Below are 23,175 nucleotides of genomic sequence, written 5' to 3'. Positions count from 1 at the left end.
ATCCATCTCTCACAGTAAGAGCTGTAGTCTTGCTATTGAAGAAGCATGGATAAGTAAATACGGCTTAAGAGGTAGCTTTCTTTACCTTGGGTACAAACTCGATTTTCTTATACAAATCTGAAGCGCAGGAATCCTCTCATTAGAGAAGGGTTGAACTGATGTTGCATTTCAACTTCAAGTTTTCAATTTTCGGTTTATTGCCTAACACAGCAGTTACAAGTTTTGACAAGTACGAAATACAAAAGTAAGTCTCATAGTCAATGACTGTATTGGGACCTGCTGACAAGGTAAAATGTTGAAAGGAACGACTATACGACAGTAAAGTAAAAAAATAATCAAGACATTAGTATATATTGGTATAAAAGTAGGACGAAAACAAGAGAAAACAAGTTGAGCACAAATATACTTAAAAAAATAAACAAACAAAAGGAACAAATGAAGTACTTGAAGAAAAAACAGCGCTACAAAGAACGCGGACTACAAGAAATACATGTACGACGGACAGGCGCTGTCCGTCGTAGATATTCTTTTTTTAGTCCGCGTCTTTGTAGCGTTTTCTTTTTTTTTTTCTTAGAGTATGTTGAATCAACTAGCCCACGTTAAGCTCCTCCTGCAACAAATAATGGTGTGCGAGTAACTACATATGTAAATAAAGTTTTAACTACACGCTTTTAACAAGACGAAAGTAGGGTGCTAACATATACAAAAATCGTCTCAAAGGCATAATGACACACAGCAAGCAAAAAGAAAAAAAAAGAAACCTACAGCCAATTAGAACAAAATAATCAAAATATTTTGAGATAATTTTATATCTTTATGATGTCTTGCGTTCTTTTATAACTAAAGGCAAGGAGTTCCACAATGAAAAACAAGGAAGACGAAAGGCGAATTTACCATAACTAGTGCGCACTTTCAGCAACGTACAGTAACAGAGGAAGCTGAATTATACCAGCTGTAGGAAACAAAATTTTGATTTGATGCCCCTCATAGTTTTTTTACGAAATTGTCGAAAATCACAGATTAAAGAAAAAAGCTTTACAAAACCGTAACTCTGCAGCAAAAACACAGATCGCACTTTCGTACAATTTCATCGGGTAAAGCATCTGAAGCTCACAAATTTGATGCACGAGTTCGCGGCTCATGTGGAATGATTAAAATGTTTACTAGAGTTTTACAAAAGTCCTACTTCACGAAATAGTGGTATATTTCACAGCTGCGCATAATGCACCAATTTTGTCTGCCTTAGATGTCGCAATAGGTGAAGCCTATGGAAATGGGACAGCATTCTTATTTTTTTTTTCGGAGTTACAGAGTTGTAAACTTTATGCCTCAATATTTCTTTCCTTTATTTTCCCCGCGATTTTCACCAGAACTTGTAACGAAGTTGACAGACTAAATCACAACCCTACTTCGTACAGTCGGAACTTACTATCATTTTTTTTTAGATGCAAAAAATTTCTATAAAGTCGGTACAATGGCTTCCGACAAAAACAATTTCTGCCGTTCCAATGCATTTAGAAACTACTGAGGTAGAGTGTTGTCTTAACCCAATATTCCATTTTTTTTAAAGCCGCGTAACCCATGGTTCCTGGTACATATCGGTGGTCAACGCAGGCCACGCTGGGCCCCGAGCTGTGGTCCGCGCTGCGTCTCGAAGAGGCGTCCCTGTGGCAACCGTTCGCCCGAAGCGGCCACTGTGAGGAGCAGCTGCCCGAGCACGCAACGCGATGTTTGAGCCCGTTCCAGCAGGCGCTGTTGGTGCAGTGCCTCAGGCCCGACCGGGCGCTCTCGGCGTTGGGCCGCTTCGCCTGCCGTGCTCTCGGTGAGTGGGCAAAGTGGCACCGGATCGTCCAAACACGGAAGAAGCGCGCTTGAAAGTGCAACTGATGCTTTCCGAAAGGGCGGATGCCAACAGAAAATTCCCCCAGATCTGCGCTAACCGTTAGCAAACTAACACTGCAAACAGCTTCTTCAAGAATTTCTTATATCGAAGCCAATTTGTCTGTTCGCGATCATTCAATGGTTAAATGCCTTCACTAAAATCGCGGAGGCAACGGCGAGGCACGACCGCGGCGTTTCTCTGCTCGTGCCGTCTGACTTGTAGCGCTGCGGTGTCATCTAGCGAGCGCCACGCTACCGATAAGGAATGTCCTGGCCTCCGAGATCCGGTTATGGAGCAGCCCGCTGCAACGTAAATTTTGGAGGCCATATTCCGGTTAGCTATAGGCTAATCAGTAGTGCGTTTTACGACTGTCGGAACGCTCGGCTCTGACGCCTGGGATTCAGGTTCTATTTCTGGTCGAAATCAGATTTGTTTTCAGCGTGCGGCTGTCATCGTGCACGCAGCTGCGTTCCTAAGAACAATGCAGCGTGGAAATAGACGTACATTTGTTGTAAAATTGGTGTGTACGGAAATACAATCAGAACCGGGTGTGCACCGCATATTCAGGCTCTAAATTGCAAGTATGCAATGCAATGCCATTCGCAGGACTGCATGGCCTTAATCCCGGTGCTGTACCCTTACAACGACTGCTGCAAGACGGCGGGCGTCCGCTCTTGCTAGTCACTGCTCCTGGGGCGGACCCCGGTCAAGAACTACGCGATGCCGCCCAGGGACGACTACAACAGGTGCGCGCTGCTGGCCACAGAACAAACGCAAAACCTTGGTAGAACTTATTGGTTGTTACTAAAGAGTTCATTATTTTAAGGCATGTGATTATAAAGACTACGTGTTCTTAACTAGACATTAGGCCGTTAAGTGAGGTGAACAAAAACCCTAGGGTGTTCAACAAGATACAATCGAAGCATAATCAAGAACAAAGAACGCAAATTGGCGAGACGCCCTGCGTCATCGGGTGCGCTATGTAAGCTTGATGGCTCGCTGGAACAGAGAGCACATTTCCGCGTTTCCGTCGCGGCCATTGGAACGTTGGTGATACGTCGGAGTCGCAACGTGTTCCACGATCTGGCGCAGGTCTTTCTTGGCCGGGGAGCGCAGCAGCAGCAGGCGGCCCAGGATGCGCTGCGACGTTACTCCCAGACGAACACCTGGCTGTGGCTGGCCAATCTTCATCTGGCCACGCAGTGGTTACCTTTCCTGGCACAGGTTTGTGCGAACTGTGTGTGTGTGCGTGCATGCGCGCTTTATAGGAACTTGCTTAAGAGAAAGATTAATATCGGCGTGAACTCCGATTTCTGTATCGAGGTACATGATAAACGCAAAACTTCAATCTCTATAGACAACCTTTCAGCCGACTTGAATGAAATACGTTGCACTGAACAGAGAAAGTTAAATTCTACTGTTGAAATTGGATTTCTCGTTTGGGGCCTCACATACGTTGCGAAAGTTACCGAAGATTGGTCAACTAAAAACAGAAGGTTTGCCAATTAGCGCAAACACTAACTATGTATAACTTGCTATCGCGAGTAAAAAGTTGTGTGATTACACATCTCGGAAGCACATATTAGAGACTTCGGACAAGAAGTTTCACGAACCAGCGTAAATATTAAGTAGTATAACTTGCTGTCGCAAGTAAAATAAAGTGAGCCGCCGCTTCAACAATGCAGGAGTTGGCGCGACTGGAGAAGAACCCGGAGTTTCGGCTCTGTCTGAGTACGGAGCCACACCCAGCCATCCCGAGCGCGCTGCTGAAGGCCTGCCTCACGGTCGTGTACGAGGCATGTACAGAACACTTCTGCAGTCTGTTATTACATTATGTTGTCTGATTCGCCACTATCCACTGATCGATGCAATAAAACCCGTTTGGTAGCCTATATGCAGCGTTATTGCTTATCTTCGAGCGCAGATTTCCTTACACTGCAAAGGCTTACGATATCTACGTTGCTACAGCTGAAATGTTTAAGTAAATGACGCAACACCGATTTACTTGGAAGCTCAGCTGAAGAATATATTGTGCTCGTTCCCGCATCTTTAGTGACAAGAACCACTGCATAGATAATCACACTACAAGAGGGGTACCATACAGGAGGGGCGCAGTTCTACATACATGTCAATTTCTGCTGTTGATCACGCGTGCAGAAAACTGGTAATTTTAACTGTTTCTCTGCCGAATTTAACTCTTTTTTTTTCACCTGATTGCTTCACACAAGGAAAGAGACTATGTAGGCTTGATTGCTTCGTATTATACCCTTACACGACTCCGCTCCAAACCGTGCGCGCAGCCGCCGGCCGGTGTGCGCCGGAGCATGCGGCGCACCTACGACGCCTGGGGCCCCTCTGCGCTGAACGGCGTCAGCCTCCTGTGCGCGCAGGCCCACTTTGTGCTCGCCTGGCTGCACGCAATCCTGCAGGAGCGGCTGTCGTACGTGCCCCAGGTACACCACCTTTCATATGAAATTTTATTTATTTATTTATTTGTTTATTTATTTATTTATTTATTGCACCTTCACGTGGCAACACGAATCCGATGAGGGGATGCTGTAGACGGACTCCGGAATAATTTTGATCGCACGATTGGCGCTTTAACCGGCACAAAAATCGAAGCAACTTTTGAGTTTACATGCAACTCGCATCGGAATGCGGCCGCCGCGACCGGGAATCCATACCGGGGCACGTGCGGGCTTAATAGCGGAACGCCACAACCGCGATGGGCGTCTACAAGCATAAGACGCGCATTGCGAAACTGTTGCAGGAGTGTGTGGCGACAGCTAGCGCTCCTGCACACTTCAAGCTCGCGTGACACTCTTCGACAATCCAAACGAACGAGGTGGGCTGCCACCCACACGTTATAGCTCTTCTTGGTGATGTCGACACGACCCATGCTATGCCTCTCCTCCACAAGCCGTAGACGGCGACTCCGCCCATCTCGCATCGTGAGCGTGGAAGCTGTACATGTCGCCCACAGCCATGCATTAGCAGCTGAATCGAGCAGCGACGCCCACCTTCATAAAGTGCAATCGGGAAATCGATAGGTTTGCCTCCTGCATGTGCTCCTGACTGTGGTCGATGGCTTCTCCGGCGGCACGCTGGAATTGTCCGTTTGTCATAGCAGACTGCCCCCCCCCATACCCCCCCCCCCCCCCCCAATAAAAAGCACTTGCTGTCTCCGAGCGGATTACTGATTCGGAAACCCATGCTTGCAGTAGGCTAGTTTCCAGGGAACTCGGTAATGACGAGTGGGCGTTGGCGAGCAACTGCTCGCATAAAGAAAGGCAAACCGTGCAATCCGCGGGAAGTAGCTTCTCATACTCTCGTTGCTCAATTATTACAATTTCCTTGCTTAGTAGCAATCTATAAAGAAAGCAAGAAAGCTCGTCCGTCGGTCGCGTGCGCCAGGCACTCTATATAGATCATTAGGAAGAGGCATTGTGGTGCAGTAAGCATGGGTTTTAGTTTGCATTGTCACGCCTCAACATATGTACGGTACTCGTTAACTTGGCCTAGCACGAAAAAAAAAAAGAAAACACCACCAAAACAAATGTGAAGACGAGGTCGAGAAGTAAACTGCAAGGGCAGAGTTATACAGTAAACGTGCGCATATATGCTAGTTACATGACAACTAGACATTCATCGCCACCATCAGCAGCAGTAACACCCCATTTCAAGTAAACTGTAGGGCCAAAGCCTTTTCCAGATTCCCATTACTTCAGTTCTGAAAATTACCCAGATTTTACACAGCACACTTAAACGAATAAAGAAAACGTATTGTCACGTAGTAGTGACGGCGAAAAAACGCAGCAGCAGAAATGTGAATAGCTTAACTAACTTTTTATTGGGCAGACCTGTGCCCACAAAAGTAAGTTACACACACAGCACAACGATAGCGGCGAACCCAGTCAGCGATCGTCGAAAATATGATCAGCGGGTCAAGCACGTCGGTTTTTATACATCTCTCGTCGAAGATTCTAGTGTACTCGCTGGTGCCCGCGTGGTTTTTGAACTGCACTAATCAATTCATGTCGCACGTGCAATCTGATAACACAAGGTTCGGCGAGGTCATACACAAAAGACAGAATGAACAACATTCGCGTGAGTTACAAATCATGCAGGCACGTCTTGCGCTGAGGAATAATGTTTAACATTTGTTAGCCGGTGCACAGCGGTCACCGGAGAAAGATAAACAACTACACGTGTATATACAGCATCACCCACCAAGCTAATGACTTTATATTTAACGTCGAGTCGAATACAGATGCCTCATTGTGTTCAGGACGATGATCAAATTGAGAACAAGGTGAAAGCAGGAGCCAACGTTTCGACCAGTGGACTTGTCATATTGTGTTCAGCACATTTGTTCTTTGTTCTATTTGGGCCAAGAAGGCTGGCCTACCGTTATACACTTCTGCTTCAGCCGATGTCCACCGTGTGCGCATTTCGTAAAGCGACAAAACATCTGCCCCGCAGCTCGTGGAAGTTGACCGAAGATCCCAAACTAAGAACCCCGCCTATAGCTAGCCCAACTTTTCGCAGGGCTGGACCAAGCGCTACGACTTCAGCGAGGCTGACCTACGCGCTGGAGCGGATGCCGTGCGGAGGCTATGCGGCCGCAGCGGCGGCGGACCTGGTCCCTGGGAGACCCTGCGTGGTCTGTTCGAGCTGTCCGTGTACGGGGCACACCTGGACGACCCGTTCGACCGGCGGGTACTGGGTGCCTACGTGCGCCAGTACTTCGACCAGAGCACGCTGCCGGGCAGCGATCGCAAGGAGCCGGCACAGCTGGCCCAGGGAGTCCGCGTGCCCACGTCGACCAGCCTCCAGGTGTCGTACTAGACACCAGTCGACTAGAGTTACTGTATATGCTACCACAGGTAGCATATATATACAGTAACTCTACAGTCGACATAGTTATTGGCCGAGGGATTATTGGTCGTGCGACGGTTGATTAGTTAACTGCCTGCTCCTAATGCATCCAGGTACTGCGTGATGCCATCGGTCAAAAGGATGTTCCGCATCCGCCGCCTAGGCGTGCCCATGAGTGGCGCGGACTAACACTCTCCGGGTTAGACTTTGAACACATGTACGTACGTAAATAAATATCCAAGAATGTGAACGTGGGAACAGCCGCCGCCGTAACGCATGCTAATGCGGAGGTTGTGGGTCCGACTCCCGCCGGCGGCAAGTTGTTCTTTTGTGCAGTTTTATTTCCCCTTAGCATATGATTTCTACACTTGAATTAAAAACTACAAATAATTTTCATCCTTGGCTTCATTATCTGTCGACTTTATATGATTATCACTAGAAAAAAAGTTACTGCACTTGTCAGACAGTGCATAAGCATTCTTTCCAGTCGCTCATATATATATATATATATATATATATATATATATATATATATATATATATATATATATATATATATATATATATATATATATATATATATATATATATATCAGTAGTCATACGTAGTCATGAGGCATTTTTATATATACGCCCATAGGACCCCAAAAGAAGCGCATAGCGTCACGCGTTACAGACAGACGGACGGACAGATTTCCGAGGGTATAGTAGCCCTAGAACGCTTGCGCATTAAAATTGGGACCCTCTTTTCCCGCCTCTTCTCCTTGTTCTATCGAATTCTTTTAATCTGTGATGTGGCGGCGTCGAATTGAATTCTGTGGTTTTGCGCGCCAAAAAGCAGGATACGATTATTAGGCACGCCGTAATGGGGGACTCCTGATTTTTTACCACTTGGGATTTTTTAGCATGCACCCAGCGCACGGTACCCGGGCGTTCTTGCATTTCGCCATCATAGAAATGCGGCTGGCACGGCTGGGATTTGATTCCGCGCGCTCGGGCTTAGCGGCGCAACGCCAGAGCAACTACGTTACCACGCGCCTCGTGTGGCGGCATGACACCATGGATGTGTAGTTATTAAGCGAATGTTCACTGCAATTCATACTGCCAATAAAGCTATGAGCCTTACTTGACGTAATATTTTAATATCTTGCTATAGCAGTCAATGCAACCCGCCGCGGTTGCTTAGTGGCTATGGTGGTAGGCTGCTAAGAGAGGTCGCGGGATCGGATCCCGGCCACGGCGGGCGCATTTCGATGGGGGCGAAATGCGAAAACACCCCTGTTCTTAGATTTAGGTGCACGTTAAAGAGCCCCATACCTACCATACCTTACCACTCTACATACCTTACCGAGTCCACCACTACGGTGTGCCTCATAATCAGATCGTGGTTTTGGCACGTAAGACCCCCTAATTTATTTATTTTTTTAGCAGTCAGCGCATCACTCTTCAGACGAAACTGCGATAACTATAAGGAGACGCGCATTCCGGCTACCGCAGGCGCACATACAGCTTATCGAGCAGCTGCCGGACGAAGATCCTGGTGGCTACCTAGGATTGGCGGCCAACGTGGAGGGATCGGTACAGCGACTCGGTGCCCTGACCCTGGTTGCCGAGCTGCGTCGTTTGCAGGCTGGTGCAGGCGGCTCTCGGCAGGCTGCTGGAGCGGATCAACTAGCACCGCTGCTCAGCCTCTGGAAGAGCTTGCACCAGGTACGCGTTGTCGAGGCAAACGCACTTTGCCACGCCGAACGAAGAAATCTTGACCATGCTCCAAAAATTTCAGGAACGACTCAAGCGGCGGCCGGCGACGATTTGCGCACATTATGATATTCGATTTTCGATGGTGTCCGTCGCACAAATTAATGCGCGTCCTTGTCTATGTTAGTCATATACGAGTATGTAAGAACACTTGGCACGTGATCCCTCGCGCGTTCGTTTTACAGGCATGGTAACCTAGAGCGCCATGCTAGTCGTTAAAACGTATGACCTGTCACATTGCCACGACTGCAGGAAAACAGAAACGCATATTTACCGAAATAACGTACTCAACTTTATAAAATGTAAATGATGGCGGCACTTTCTTCAAAGGAAAAGCACGACATTAGCGTCGTTTAGGACGGTTTTCTGCATTTAGATCACGAGTTGAAGTTGTTACGTTGAAGTATACGCAGGGCGCGGCGCTATTAACGCAGAGTACAAGGCCGACAGGAAGCAATGATCAGCAACGGTCGTTTCTCGACTATATATGGAAACCTCTCAATGCGACTGCAGACGAAGGATCTGATAAGAAACGCAATGTATAAGCATTAAACATTTAAAATATATAAATATAAGATATATATACAAAAGCAGGCGTTTTTAACATTACTACCATAGCGCTAGAGCTCATGTCGTCAAATGTTCTTGCTGCTGCACCAGCTGTCATACTTCTTTTTTTACTGCCCTGCGACGATGATTCGGTGATAAAGTTAACAAACAGGAAATCAAAATCGCTAGAACAGCACAAGGGTGTAACAGCACGCTTGCCACTGGTAAAGTATGTGCATGGTAGCAATATCGTAGCGCGAGCTCGAAGGGTTCCTTAATTTGCGACGCTATAATCAATACCGCGAGTCGAAATGACTCCGAAGAAACCGTTGCCGTCGGGCCAATGATAGTGCCACGTGGCGGGCGGGCCCAGGGCGGTGTGCAGGCGCCGCCGGCTGACGACGGCGACGAAGCGGAGGAGGAGGATGCCGTGGCCAGCTTCCTGCGCCAGGAGCGCGCGCACGCGGCCAAGCTGGTGCACCAGGTGCACTCGACCCTGGCCGCCGTGAGCCGGGCGCTGCGCCAGGCGAGCTGCTCGCTACCGGAAGCCGCCTCGGCGCTGACCAACCACACGGTGAGCGACGGCTGCGACGTCGCTGCCTCGGGCCGCGAACCGCCAAAATGCTTTTTTCTCGGCAATAAACGAAAGCGGAGTCGACTGTGGCTACGGTTCTGGAGGCGTCTCGACGCGCTCTTACAGACTCTGGACCGAGTTGGTGATCAGCCGCAAGGCGTGCACGACAGCGACGGAATGGATCGCTGGACACCTGCTCCGACAGAGGCGCATATTCCTTAAAACAATAAAGCGGCATCCTGGCATATTGTCACGTAGTGGTGACGTTGAAGAACACAGTAGCACCACTGTGAACGACAAAACTAAATTTTATTGGGCGAACCTGTGCCCACAAAACAGGCTACATACACAGTCGGCGATCGTCGAAAATCTGATCAGCGGGTCAAGGGCATCGGCTTTTATAGATCAGTCGTCGAATGTTCCAGACTAATCGTTGGGACTCGCGTGCCTTCCACAAAGTTCTACACCATTCGCGTCACGCGATGAAATCTGATAGCACAAGGTTCGGCGACAACAGACAACCGGATAGAAGCATCGATAACTTTCCAGAAACTTCGGATGCATGCAGGTGCGTCCCGCGCTGTGCGATAACATTTGTTAGGTGGCGAAACCTGGTCGCCCGATAAAGATAAGTACGCGTGTCAATATAAAGCAGAGTACTGTGAAGAAGGTTGTAGAGTATGTACTCTATTTTCAAGCGTCTAACCTGTACCAAAATAATTCCGCCTGTAAGTGTGCCTTCACAGCAGTAAGAGACACTTTGCTGTGAAGCCGCACCTCAAGACAAAATTGAAGGCTCCGAAATTCCTTTACCTAAAACCTGAGCGGCACCTTAAAATGATGCTGTGCCTTCCTATGAATACTCCCGTAATAATTCCTGAAAAAAAAATAACACATCTTGTATGAACGGAGGTGTCAGGAGTACACCCTCCATAACCGTTCACGTCATGTTTTCAGTGAATGCGATGCCGGCATCGCGATTGCGCGAAGACATAACCGCTGCCTAAAGGGTATAGACAACTCAGGGCACTGATCCACGTGCATCAGCCACGTGTAATGGCACATTTTAATAAACTTCGCAATTACCGTGTTGAATAACGAGCTTGGAAACATGGCTCATATGCTCACAGACACGTGCTCTACCAGCGGAATATGTTTATTCACCAAGATCAAGAGATGGTTTTGAACCCTGCATGCGCTGGCGTAAAGCTGTAGCTGTCTCCAACAGAAAGAGCTGAACGCGCAAATAGATGTTGCAGAAGTATTCTGTTACGTACTAGTTGGTTTGTACTGAACAAATACCGTACTGCGAAAAATGCAAGAGCGCCAAGCTATCATATCCTATATTTGTTCCTCCTTTATTCGCGCCCTTCTTTCTAAAATAAAAAATGAAAAATTATGGGGTTTTACGTGCCAGCACCGCAATTTGATCATGAAGCACGCCGTAGTGGTGGACTCCGGGTTAATTTCGACTACCTGGGGTTCTTTAACGTGCACTCAATGCACGGTACACAAGCGTTTTCGCTCCGCCCTTCTTGAATATTGAGCAGAATGTTACCAGCATGTTTGCTGGATTTTCCTTTGTGAAGACAATTGTTTCAAGTTGTCTTTGAATTCGAACGCTGTGGTGCGTCATTTGGACACAATGCGCACGAGCGCAATTTTCCGTTTCCTCCTCTCCCGTGGTTTGTAATAAGGGCATCAGTTAAACACGGTATTTCATGTCATTGTATAAGTTAGATTAACTAATGTGTTGGCCGCTGTGGCTTAGTCAAAATGTCACTCGCCTTCGCATGCTTAATAGTGGGTTACACGTCGCGTTGCGATGCAGATTCCCGATGCGTGGCTCTCTCTGTGGTCCGGAGGCCGGCAGTGGGTGCCAGAGGCCTACCTACGGGCAGTGGCGGGTCGTGCACATGCCTTGGCCCAGTGGCACTTTGGACAAGGCCAGCAGTTGAACCTGGGCCAGCTGCTGCGACCGGGGGCCTTCCTCAGCGCCTGGCGCCAGCAGACCGCTCGGTACGAGTTGCCTTCTTTAAATAGTGACTCACCATGTCTGGGCATTTACAAACAAGCTGGTGCGGTGCGTAGATGACGCGGCGAAAATCGTGTCTTGCAAGATATTACACACATATACGTCACAGAGAATATGTGTAATTCAAACGCAGGCATGCGATGTGCACTCTCAAAGCATCCAGCTTCCTCGCCATATAGGAGACGCCGTCACAGCTTACGCCCTACCCTGTCAATGGTACCTGTACCTGATCTGTCCCTTTTAGACCATATCCGAACTCCATGAATGGTTAACACTTTGCGACAGCCTCCAGGCATGTAGGCAATTGCACTCAAAGCAACACATGTATGGGCCCTTAGACAGCCAACGTTTTCGTTTGCCAGCTCTGTCGTTCAGCATTACCATGCTTTCTAATATGCCATAGCTAATGTTACCAGTATGCCTAAAGAATGTGTGGAGTGTCCGCCAACAGAGGCAGGATTAATTATTTTTATTATTTTGCCAGTTAGAGGGCACCTTTACCGACCATAATTATGTACCATAGTGCCATGCATTTCCCTTCAAAAGTTTCAATAACAAATACTGCCTGGCATGCTGCAGCTCAGCATGGCTCCTATGTGTAGCCTTTCTCAATGTGTCTTTTGTTAGGAGTGGGGAGTCTTTTACAGCTGACTGGGTGTTGTGTGATTGTCCGTCGAGTGCATGTGACAATCACACACAGGCAAATGGGCCTGGCTGTGGACGAGCTTCAGCTTGAGGCATGGTGGGAGGCGGGAGAGGACAGGCCCCCCCTCTGGACAACTCTGGTGGGTCTTCAGTGTGAGGGGGGCCTCCTGGAGGATACACGACTTCGCCCCTGCCGTCCCGGCGCCCCCAGCGTACTACCTGTGCCCCCCTGCTCCGCTGCATGGATGCGCAAGGCAAGTGTTGTGTTTGCTTAGGTCTTCTTGCATACATAAGGCAATGGAACTAAACTCGGTCTGGTGGAATGACTTTCTCGATGCCGTTATGTTATACTCATCACGCATAGCTGTCCTGCTATGTGTACCGTAAAGTCATTACAAAACATTGTTGAATCGCCTTGATGTGGTAGAGATTACATAAATTTGAGATCCTCAGATCAGCATAACATGTCATACGCAACAAGAGAAGGCTGCTATGCCACTTAGCTATCTGCCGTACCTTCATTAAGCAATGCTAGGCTACTACACTGGAAAATTACTTCAGTTCAAAGCATGTCATCTTGAAAGCACTGCACATAATGCAGTCAGTAGTACAATGGCAGCTGGATTTTGTAGTGCCCATTTTTGTAGTGCTGTATATAGATAGCAAGAGGGTCATTACTTTGTACAGTATGTTGCGTGCTTCAAGCATGCTAGTTGTGGTTACACGTCATGCAAATATACGTCAAGAGATATTTTTATAACCGCAAATACTACAGCTGAACATGTACTGGAGGTGCTGTTGTACAGCTATAGTGCAATTTTATCAGAGCTATTTTAGTTGCCCCCCGTCTGCATCAGAAGACACCGTTTTACAACTGTAACAGCAGGCAGTGCTAACAGAGTGTTAAAAAGCAGTTTCCTGAAAGCAGTTCTAAAACATGATTGTTTGGTTTGTATATTTAACTTAGGGAAGCATATCCAGATTCATGGCAGCCCTTACATAAGAAAAATCCAGACTTTAATTACCCACCATCCTTGTTCCATAGATTGCCTCCTGTGTCTTGATAGTGCTGGTAGAATTGGTAGAACTTTTCATAAATTCAGTATCAGCAACACACATCATTGCTTTTAGATCCTAACGGGTGAACTTTTAAAAGTGTAACTAAAGTGTTGTATAGAAGTCTCAAACAAGACTTCAAATGTTTGGATTATGTGCAGGGCACCCGGAAGCACTCTGGAGGCTCAGTGGTGAGCCTGGCAGTGTACACCAACACGGAGAGGCAGGAGCTAGTTGCCACTCTGTCTGTGCCTTGCGAAGGCAGCCCGGAACAGTGGCTGCTCAGTGGTGCTGCTCTTTTCCTGTCGACATTAGACTAGAAAAACAATGCTGAGGTGAAAAATAATGGACTCCTTATTTTGCAAATGTGAAATAAATGTTATTTACAGCAATTTCGACTGTTTGCATGCCTTTTATGAAGATCTCTGTGATGTGTAGGATAGCAAACTGGACCCCTTTCCAGTCAACCTCTGTAACTTTCCTCACTTCGTATTCTTTCACTGCGTGATGGTCACAGCTAGAACAGCAGTCGCATGCATGTTGTAACTAAATAAGAAGGGTGATCATGGAGACGTGTTGAGATGAAAATGAATCTCGCATGGTGAAGTGAGCAGTTACCGTGAAGAAAAAAAAAAGAAAAGAAAGAAAGCACAGTAGCCGTGTAGGGCCAAACAATGGTGTTGGAAAGACTGAGGGAGTCACGGTCTACCAATGACTGAGTCAGGTGCAGAGATCAAGCGTCAACTCTTGTCAAGCTATATATCAGTAACCTCTGTGTAGTTTCCAGGGCCAGCTATTTTTCAGTGTGCTGTGTTGCTGATGTGCAGCCCTTGCCTATCATTATCGCTTCGATGTGCTGGTGAACTGCACAGCACGTTTTAATGAGTTTCTCATCACATAAACATTGCGAATCTTGCAAAACACACCAGAATGCTTACGTCATTTTATTCTTTAGCTCTTAACTAGTGTAAATCATATTAATGGACGGTTTCTTCTCTGTGTGTTTTTTTGCCATGAAGTGTGCACTAGAGGCAGTGAACAGACTCGTACAACTAAGGAGATGCCGTATCTATTGAAACTGCATTTCATTTCCCCATAAGTTTCAATCACAACCCCGAATTATTATGTGCAGAGCTCTCACCACGATTCAACAAATGTAACTATGGCATCCTTCCGCAAAACGTGTATTAAATAAAAAAAATTAAATTCTGGAATTTTATGTGCCAGAACCACAATATGATTATGAGGCACGCCCTAGTGCGGCACTCCAGGCTAATTTTGACCACCTGGGGTTTTTTAACATGCACCCAATGCATGGTACACAGGTGTTTTTACACTTTGCCCCCATCGAAATGCGGCAACTGCCGCTGGGATTCGATCTTCAACCTTGGGCTTAGCAGTGACACCAAAGCCACAACGCCACCATGGCAGGCGAGGCGTGTATTGCAATACCACATTTTGACATACGCTGTTCACAACTGTAAACATCACATTAAAATATTCCGGCACAAGGACTACACATGATTCAATTTCTAGTGCGGTGTTGATTTGGGTTTGGTCAAACACTAAGTACACAGTGCAGAAGTAAACCCAACCCAAACAAACATCTTTGTGGGTTAAACTAGGCAATGGGTTTCATTGATTATATAGCAAACCTTTGTTCAGGTCGAATGCTATGGTCTGGTTGAAAAGGTGGATGCAGCAAGATGGCGAAAAAGGATTAAGATGGCCTCGCGTGACATCTTTTTGAGCGAAAAAGCCAGCGTCTGTCTGGAGCAGCAAAACAACACCTAAATTCCCATTGGCTGCGATGCCACGGCACGAGCGCGCCTTGACGGAGAAGAGCGGGTGAAAGGGGATACCTGCTGCTGCGGCGAAGGGGCAGGTGTTGCGTGAGGGGAGAGGGCATCAGCACATCACTCTCGCTCTCGGAAGCCTATATTATTCCCATGTTCTTTGTACATGTAAGCTCTCATGTGCGTTCTAAATGCGTACCGGAAAGGCCTAATCAAGACACCAGCAAGCCTCTCAATGCACTCGCTTGCCCCTGAGAAGTTCACAACTCGAGTGACTGCTCAGCAGCGTTCCATTGGACATTAATACTTTTGCATTGACAACTCATAAGAAGTGCTAAGGTGTCCTGGGACTTTTTGTATCATCACCAGCACCTAAACATCTCTTCTTGGCACACTACATAATTCACAACTTCCGTGAAGCTGTTATCTGAAGGAACAGCTGACATTTAGTAGTTACATTTCTATGGATACGAGAGTGGCACATCGCATCTTGTTTCTAGCATACTGCATCAATGCAGGGTCGCCAACTCTCAAGTGGTTAAAGTCGGGATGGCAGAGGGGGAGGTAGTTGACAACGTCCGGCCCTCTCAGTGCCAGGAGCCATAAGTCTGCACGTCCAACAAAGTAGAACAATTTTTTATTCATACCATGTGTGCTGCGTCCACCTCAGTCGAAGAAAACCCAGCAACCCAGCTCAAATAACTGAATAAAGTTAAACCTCAATATAATGAACTTCAATATAACGAAATTCTCTATATAACGAAGCATTTAAATTTTCAAAACGTCTTGTCCATAGAACACCATGTATTTTGAACCTCAATATAACGAAGTGTGTTTGCATGTGACTTCAATATAACAAAATTTCCCTTTTGCCACTAAAGAATGCCAAGACAATAAATGGAAACTTCTACAGACGCAGATCATCAAATGACTAAATTACAAGCGGCTGCTTGCAAACGCACCCCACAAATCACGTGCTGTGCGACATGAGCGAATGCTGAAGTGCAGCCGAATCATGTTCCGTATAAAGTCCAAGTACGATAACATTCTATTGCGTCCTGCGCACTGTGTGATTTAGGTGGGAGTGAAAGCTTGCAAGGGTGAGACAAGAAGGTGACTTCGCAAGTGCCTACTTCCCGAGCGAGCAAAGGGGAAGAGGGGGGGGGGGAGCAAGCTAGCGGTAACACGATCAAATGCGGGCAATGGAGCTGGGGAGGGGGAGGTGCCGAGTGAGGAGTAAGTTGGCGTGCATCTCGGCCATGGCTGCGCATGGTTGTAAGCGCGGCTGAGTGCATACGTAGCCGCACACTCTGCTTTAGAGGTAATCTGCCGTGTGTGCAAAGAGTGTGTGCACAGCTATCTTACTGTGCGCTTAGTATTGGAGGTTGCGTAATCTCGAGTTTCGGTAACCTGTTGAAGCGAGAGGCAGACGAAGCATTCGCTCCCCGCTGCCTGCGCTTTTCCTGATAGCATCGTCTCAGTGCGGGCGACGCTATCAGCCATTGGGCTGGAGCGTACGCAAAAACGTGGTTGGTTTCGCTTAATTCTTACCGCCGAGAAGATATAGTCAACGTACACTGTCGTCTTTTATGAAAGGGAATACACGAGCGCGTGGCCTGTGCTCCGCGGCGGCTGTCTACAGAGCCATCAACCGACAGCTTATGAAAGCACATCCGCTTTCGGCGTCATCTATTGGCAAACAAAATAACGAGTCATGGTCGGTGGCCAAGCGCTACTAGGTTACGCTCCCTCTTCGCGCGTGCAACGGGTAATGTCTGCAGCGTGTCGTCTGCCGCCAACAAATCAAGTGTGGTGCGCAAGCACGGTCGTTATTTTGTTTGCCAATAGATGACACCAAAAGTGTTCGTGCTTTCTTCAGCTGCTGGTTGACGGTGCTGTAGGCAGCCGCCGCAGAGAGCAGGCCACGCACTCGTATGTTCCCTTTCATAAAGGACAACAGTGTACGTGGCATGAAACCGTATTGTTCATCGCAGACTCTCAAATTTATCAAAGTGAGTTTTCTTAATCGAATTTGCCTTTTTCGATTGCCCAATAATTAGGAGAATTCCGCAGCCCCTTTGCATGCAAGAAAATTCAATAGGCGACTGCACTTATTCGCAAAGAAGGTCGAAGTTCAATAGAACGAAATTTCGACATAATGAAGGAAATTGCCGATTTTGACGACTTCCTTATATCAAGGTTTAACTGTAGTTTATTCTCTCCCTCTCTCCTACCACATGTTGCGAGTTACAACAAGAAAGGTGCAGTACAGTTCCCTGACTAACATGGCTATCACTACGGGTAAAGGAATTGTGAGTAGTTAAGGCCTACAACAGAAATGGAACTGCAACAAAAACAAAACTACCTTTATTCTTTTGAGAATGCAACAGAACACAAAAACAAGAATGTGCAAATGAGCTGTCAGGCATCATAGAAAGGAAATTCGGCATATTTATTATATAACATAAAAAAACGAAAGCCGGGAAATTTGGCTTTCCCTACTGGGTTAAGTCGGGACACGGGACATTTACTCAAAAGTCTGAACTGTCCCACTAAATTCAGGACGGTTGGCAACCCTACACTCATGTAAAGCGAGGCAATGTGCTAGAAAATCTAACTGCATTAATGTGCTAAGCCAAGGCAGATTGAGAAGAGTGCTGCCTCATTTATAAACACTGGCGCACTGCATCAAGGGACAGGAAAAATGAGACCGCTGCAAGCATGTACTCTCTTCCATTCACTGTCAAATTGTGCATGTCAGAAACAGGTTCCGGCTTCCCTCAAATCACTATGGCTTCAGTCATACTGAAAGTCAGTTTCTTTGTGGTACATTTCAATCTTCTGTTCATACAAAGGGAAGCATGACTGTGTGCACACCAAAACTTAACTTTGCAGTGAAGCTGAGTTTGTGTTTTTCAGGTTTTTTGAAGATGAGCCAAGGTCATCCTTTGTAAGCGGCACAACTTTTGACAACTCGTCATCACTAGGGAGCGGGTTAAGCAAGAGGATCATGCTTTGCTCCATGCTTTCCCCCATGTCCTTCCCACAATGCTTCCTTTCACCATACACAGTAACAAGGCACTATAATACTATGAGCGTGTATAACCCATATGAGAGTGTATCAGGCAAAATACTACAAGCCAGAGTTATTTAGCTTGTTTTATTAAAGGGCAATTCATGCACCAAGCTGCGATGACTTTAAGTGCTGTGTCACTGAGTGCATCACTACCTCATGAAGAACTTCCTGTAGTCAATGATAAGAAGAAGGAGTTATTTATCTGCAGAATGATAAGGCATGGATGGTGCAGGTATCAGGTACCTTTAGAGACAGAAATTCTCTTTTCTGTTTAGCATGGCAACTTACACCACCAAAAGCTATATTTTCATGTGGCATGTCGCTAACCACATCACAACTTCCAGCAGAACTCTATTTTCATAATGAAAAGACAAGTGTTCTGGTAAAATTGGCATCATTGCAGAGAAAAAAGAAATGGTACTGGGAAGGGGGTCAAGTGAGGGAGAGGCATGTTTCAAACAAACTGAAAACAAAGTAAGGTGGCAATATGCTGAATACAAACATTGTATGACTAAAATTTACACAAAGGCTTTGCTTGGCATATATGATATACCTACTCATCGATTCCTGTGTTGGGTAGGTGAAAGACCGGTGTTTGTCCGTATTGCTCACGTGGCTTGCACTAGTCGTGCGAGTTGACATCATAAACTCCAACAGGTGGTTATTGATGAGAAGATATATCAGTGAAGCAGAGGATATGCTTGGACTAATATAAGAAAGCTTAGAAGACAAGAAAGGAAGAAGGAAAGGATACGGTTCTGTCTTGCAAACGTGATGGCCAAAAGCTTAACGCTTTACAAAGAAATCACCAATCCCCTGGTGCACCGCATTGTCTTCAGGGACAGGAAGCAACAACTCGGGGAAACCTTTCAGGACTTCGTCATCGCGTTACAAAGGCTAGCGCCTGCTTGTGCGTTTGGCACTTGGCACGACGAGTCCCTATATGACCAAATCCTGCAAGGCATCGCATCAGCAAGAATACAAGAAACGTTACTCTGCGAAGGATTGTCCCTTATGCTCAAGAAAGCTGAGGAAATCTGACAAATCATGGAGCAGGTTGACAAGGAACTTCAAGTCTTCAACAGCTTGTCTGTTCAGTGCGTCTCGATGCAACATAGCATCGACAACCATCACCTTCCTTGTCCGGGCGTGCAAAATGGCAGTCCCAGCCACCCTTCTCCCTCAACCCGGTGGCTTCAAGATGGCACTCAACAGCATGGCGGACAGTCGCATCCTCGGGAGGCCGGCCAACATGACGCCTGGCTCGAACTCCGAGAAGCCAGTCGAGACATTGAAGTCCATTGCTACCGATGTGGTTCACCTCACCACATCGCATCCGATCCAGGCTGTCTGGCCAAGCACGTTTCCTGCCGTGTGTGAGGAAAAGTGGGACATTACGCTTCAGTTTGCCGTTCAAGGAACTGAACGCATCTACAGTCCCCTGCTCGAACGCAGCTTGTTTCCGCTACTGCTGATACAGAATCAGCCACTACAGTCCCGTCTGTGCTTCCAATTCAAGCTTTGGGCAATGACATTCAAGGGTCGTCGCTCACATGCCAACAAGTGTCAAGAGCTCCAGCTGACCCAAGCGTTCAGCTTTCGTCTCTTCCACACAATGATCCATCGGTGTTCGCCCATCTGTTTTTAGGACAATTCGGACTCATAAAGGGCTTCATCCATGACGTTCACCTCCAAGCTTCAGTGCAACCAGTACCGGCGAAACTGTGTCCCCTACCTTTGGTTCTCTGTGAGCAAGTCTCCGCCGAGCTGCAACGGCTGGAATCAGGTGATATAATCGAACGAGTCACTGCGTCCGAGTGGATTTCTCTGCTCGTTGTCGTTCAGAAGAAGGACAATTCCATTTGACTTTGCATTGATCTTAGAGAACCCAACAAGGCTATCCTCATAGACGCCTTTCCGCTATCGATGGCTGATGAACTGTTGCATCGACTCACTAGTGCCACTGTGTTCAGTAAGTTGGACTTACAGTCCACTTATCATCAGGTTGTATTGTCCAAGAATAGCCGTGAGCTTACTACTTTCATCACTCACGACAATCTCTTTCGCTTCAAGCGTTTGTGTTTGGGATTGCGATTGGCATCTGCACCTTCCACTGTTCAGCAGATGATGTCATCTGTTTTAAAAGACTGTCCAGGTACCTTGTGCTGCCTAAGCGATGTTTTGGTTTCGGGCTGCACACAAGCTGAGCACAATAAAAATCTGCAAACTGTGCTTTCCAGAATCTCAGCTGCTGGCATGGAGTTAAATGCAAAGTGTGTATACAGTGTCCCAGAGCTCACTTTTCTTGGACACAGGTTCAGTACAAAGGGCATTTCGCTGCTGAAAAACAAAGTTCAGTCAATTGTTGACGCTCCGCAGCCAATTGACAAGAAGTCGTTGCATCCATTTCTTGGTCTCACGCGGTACTACACTAAACTGATTCCGCAGTACGCTGAATTGGTAGAACCGCTTAGGACACTGCTAAAGCAGGGACAACCGTTTGTCTGGGATCAGGATACTGAATACAGCTTCCAGACTATTAAGTAAGAAAGTGGTCGCATGCGAATTCGGCTCTAACACCAAAAGTGTTAAGACATACGTGGACCGTCTTCACGTAACAAAATGCCCCCAATTTCGTCCAGGACATCTTGTCCGAGTACGTAACTCGAGAACGTCCGGTCCTAAATACTCGGGTCCACTTAAGATTTACCGTAGGGTAGGTAGCAATACTTTCAAGCTTGAAAATGGCAAACGTTGGAATGCATCCAAGCTTGTGAAATGCCCTGCACAACAGGATTTTCTTGAAAACTTAACTGAAGAGAGCCACTCCAGTGACTACCCATCCCTTGATGATTGTTTCCCACCTTTCCTTCCAGTTACTGCTGGTATAGGGGATACCTTACGTTTCTTGGGGCACAAACGTGCAGTACGCACATCATCACTACGGTACTGACCGCCATACGAATTTGCCTTTCATGCCAAGAAGTTTTGAACATTACTTAGGTCTTTAGGATCCTCACGGGGAGACTATCCCAACTTCCTGGGAGTGTAAAGTGCTTGATACACACAGTCTTCAATCCAAGACAGCCACAGAGCTGTCTCGAGTTAGGCTCAGGGCGAATGAGCCACCCATCAGTGCTGTCCCAGGGGGCACACAGATGTCTGCACTGCCTACTTTTTGTACTCTGTGAATTATTTTTCATGTGCGACCTGTATGTGCAAGTGCGCATCTCGTCATCTTCCCAAGACAGGTACTGAAACTCTTCAGAACTGTAGTGCAATCAAATTCATTTTCAGTCTTCATGTTGTGTGTTTCTCTTAAATGGGGAAGCCAAAGATGTCCGCGTAAAAAAAAAAAGCCTGTGATAGGTACATGTACCTGAATTTTCTATTGTATTAAGATGTCATCACCAAACACGCGTGTTTCAGTGCTAACATGTGTTCTTCTTTAACTCATGACTTGCTTTGTTGCGAGGAGAGCGAGTGGCGCATTTTTCTCTCAAGGGAGAGGTGACGTAATATCGTGTGTCGGCTTCCAGTTTCGGTTTCGAATCGGTTACATCAGGGCGTCACTCAGTGCCAAACGCTGTGAAGTACACCTGCTGCGTTTCCCCTTGCTGGAATAAAGCATTTTTTCTCTGGTCCCCAACTTGAGCAGTCCGGCTCTTATTGCGGCGCTGCGTGCCCCGGCCGTTTAGACCTCATGCCGTAGGTCCTCCGTCCGGCTGCCCCGTCAAAGCTACTACAGCTTTCCCTACTGCACCCATTCAGCATAGCTAGCCCGATAATGATGGTTTCAAACGTCGTTTTTTCGAGACCTTCCTCGCTGCTCATGGACACACTACTACACCACCTGACATATAGTAGAAGTAAACTTTTGTTTTTTATAGAGTTTATTTTTTTCCTTGCTTGCCAAAAATATTTAAACGGGCTCTGAAGATGCGCGCTCGTCAGAAATGAAAACAAAAACACCCGCCCCCAGAAGTGGCATACACATTCCAAAATATTGCAGTTCTCACGATTCGGCTGCATCTGTGGCTGGTTTTATCGACAGTTCAAGCAACAGTGATTCAGAGGATGCTGCTTTTTATCCGACTGATTCCAAGAGCGACTATGACGGAAATTCACCTGGAACTTGAGGATGCACCGCTATGTCGTGCTTCTCCATCAACTGAAGCCATTTAACACTAGCCTGCTAACATGGAAACATACTGAAACTGAAAGAAATGTTATGACAGCCAAATGCCACAAAAAGAATGAGTTTACAGCAAGACTTGCAATGCTGCCCTGTATTTCACATCGAGGAACTGCTTTGCTGTATGGCAAGCTCAATTGTAGAGCTTCCAATTAAATTTTTGTAGTGCAAGCAGTTTTCAAGGAAAATTTTTGGTTTTTTTGCAGATAGGGGTTATTAGAGAAACATTTTGTATATCTCAAAAATCATTTAGAATTTTTTTCTTTTTAGATACAAACATACCTTCACAAGTTTTGCTGAATTTTATTCCACGAACTTGCTGCAATAAAACTTTTGTTTGGGCCAGTTGGTTTATAGCTGAAAACCATCCTGTGTACCTGTGCCTTTTGTTCATGCTTTTGTGCTGCTTGTCAAGGTTTTCACCATCTTCTGTTTGTTAATTTATATTGTTTATTACCTAAATCTCGTTGCTAAATATTTTACGCCTGAAAATCAAATTCATTCCGCTTTTCTTTCACGTATTACATAAAATATTGAGTGCAATAACTTCTTCAGAAAAAAAAGAAACTCTAGTGTAACCTACAAATAACAGCCCATTTCCACATGGTAGGGAAATAGTTCAGAAATTAAGAATGAACATGGTTGAGACAATTCCAGGAATAAAAAAGGTCAAGGTTTTTTTTTTTTTTTTTGAGCAGAAATTGCCCATTATGTAGCAGAATATATGTGTT

At 46.4% G+C, this 23,175-nt stretch overlaps 1 protein-coding gene across 1 annotated transcript in view; it reads left to right on the top strand.

The window, feature by feature from the left end:
• The window catches only part of btv (dynein cytoplasmic heavy chain beethoven), a 96,459-nt gene extending 82,690 nt beyond the window's left edge, over nt 1-13,769 (top strand). Inside the window, exons 60-70 of the mRNA XM_070535314.1 lie at nt 1,615-1,822; nt 2,489-2,628; nt 2,975-3,106; nt 3,568-3,678; nt 4,183-4,335; nt 6,431-6,718; nt 8,258-8,470; nt 9,441-9,641; nt 11,473-11,660; nt 12,377-12,575; nt 13,539-13,769. Of these exons, the coding sequence (XP_070391415.1) occupies nt 1,615-1,822; nt 2,489-2,628; nt 2,975-3,106; nt 3,568-3,678; nt 4,183-4,335; nt 6,431-6,718; nt 8,258-8,470; nt 9,441-9,641; nt 11,473-11,660; nt 12,377-12,575; nt 13,539-13,697 (1,992 nt within the window). The 3' untranslated portion in view covers nt 13,698-13,769. The remainder of the gene's footprint in view (nt 1-1,614; nt 1,823-2,488; nt 2,629-2,974; nt 3,107-3,567; nt 3,679-4,182; nt 4,336-6,430; nt 6,719-8,257; nt 8,471-9,440; nt 9,642-11,472; nt 11,661-12,376; nt 12,576-13,538) is intronic.
• The last annotated feature ends 9,406 nt before the right edge of the window (nt 13,770-23,175 follow it).

Source organism: Dermacentor albipictus, chromosome 3 (assembly GCF_038994185.2).
Source record: "Dermacentor albipictus isolate Rhodes 1998 colony chromosome 3, USDA_Dalb.pri_finalv2, whole genome shotgun sequence".
Lineage (NCBI taxonomy): Eukaryota > Metazoa > Arthropoda > Arachnida > Ixodida > Ixodidae > Dermacentor > Dermacentor albipictus.
The sequence above is the reverse complement of the archived record's forward strand: the minus strand, read 5'-3'. Positions and strand labels throughout refer to the sequence as shown.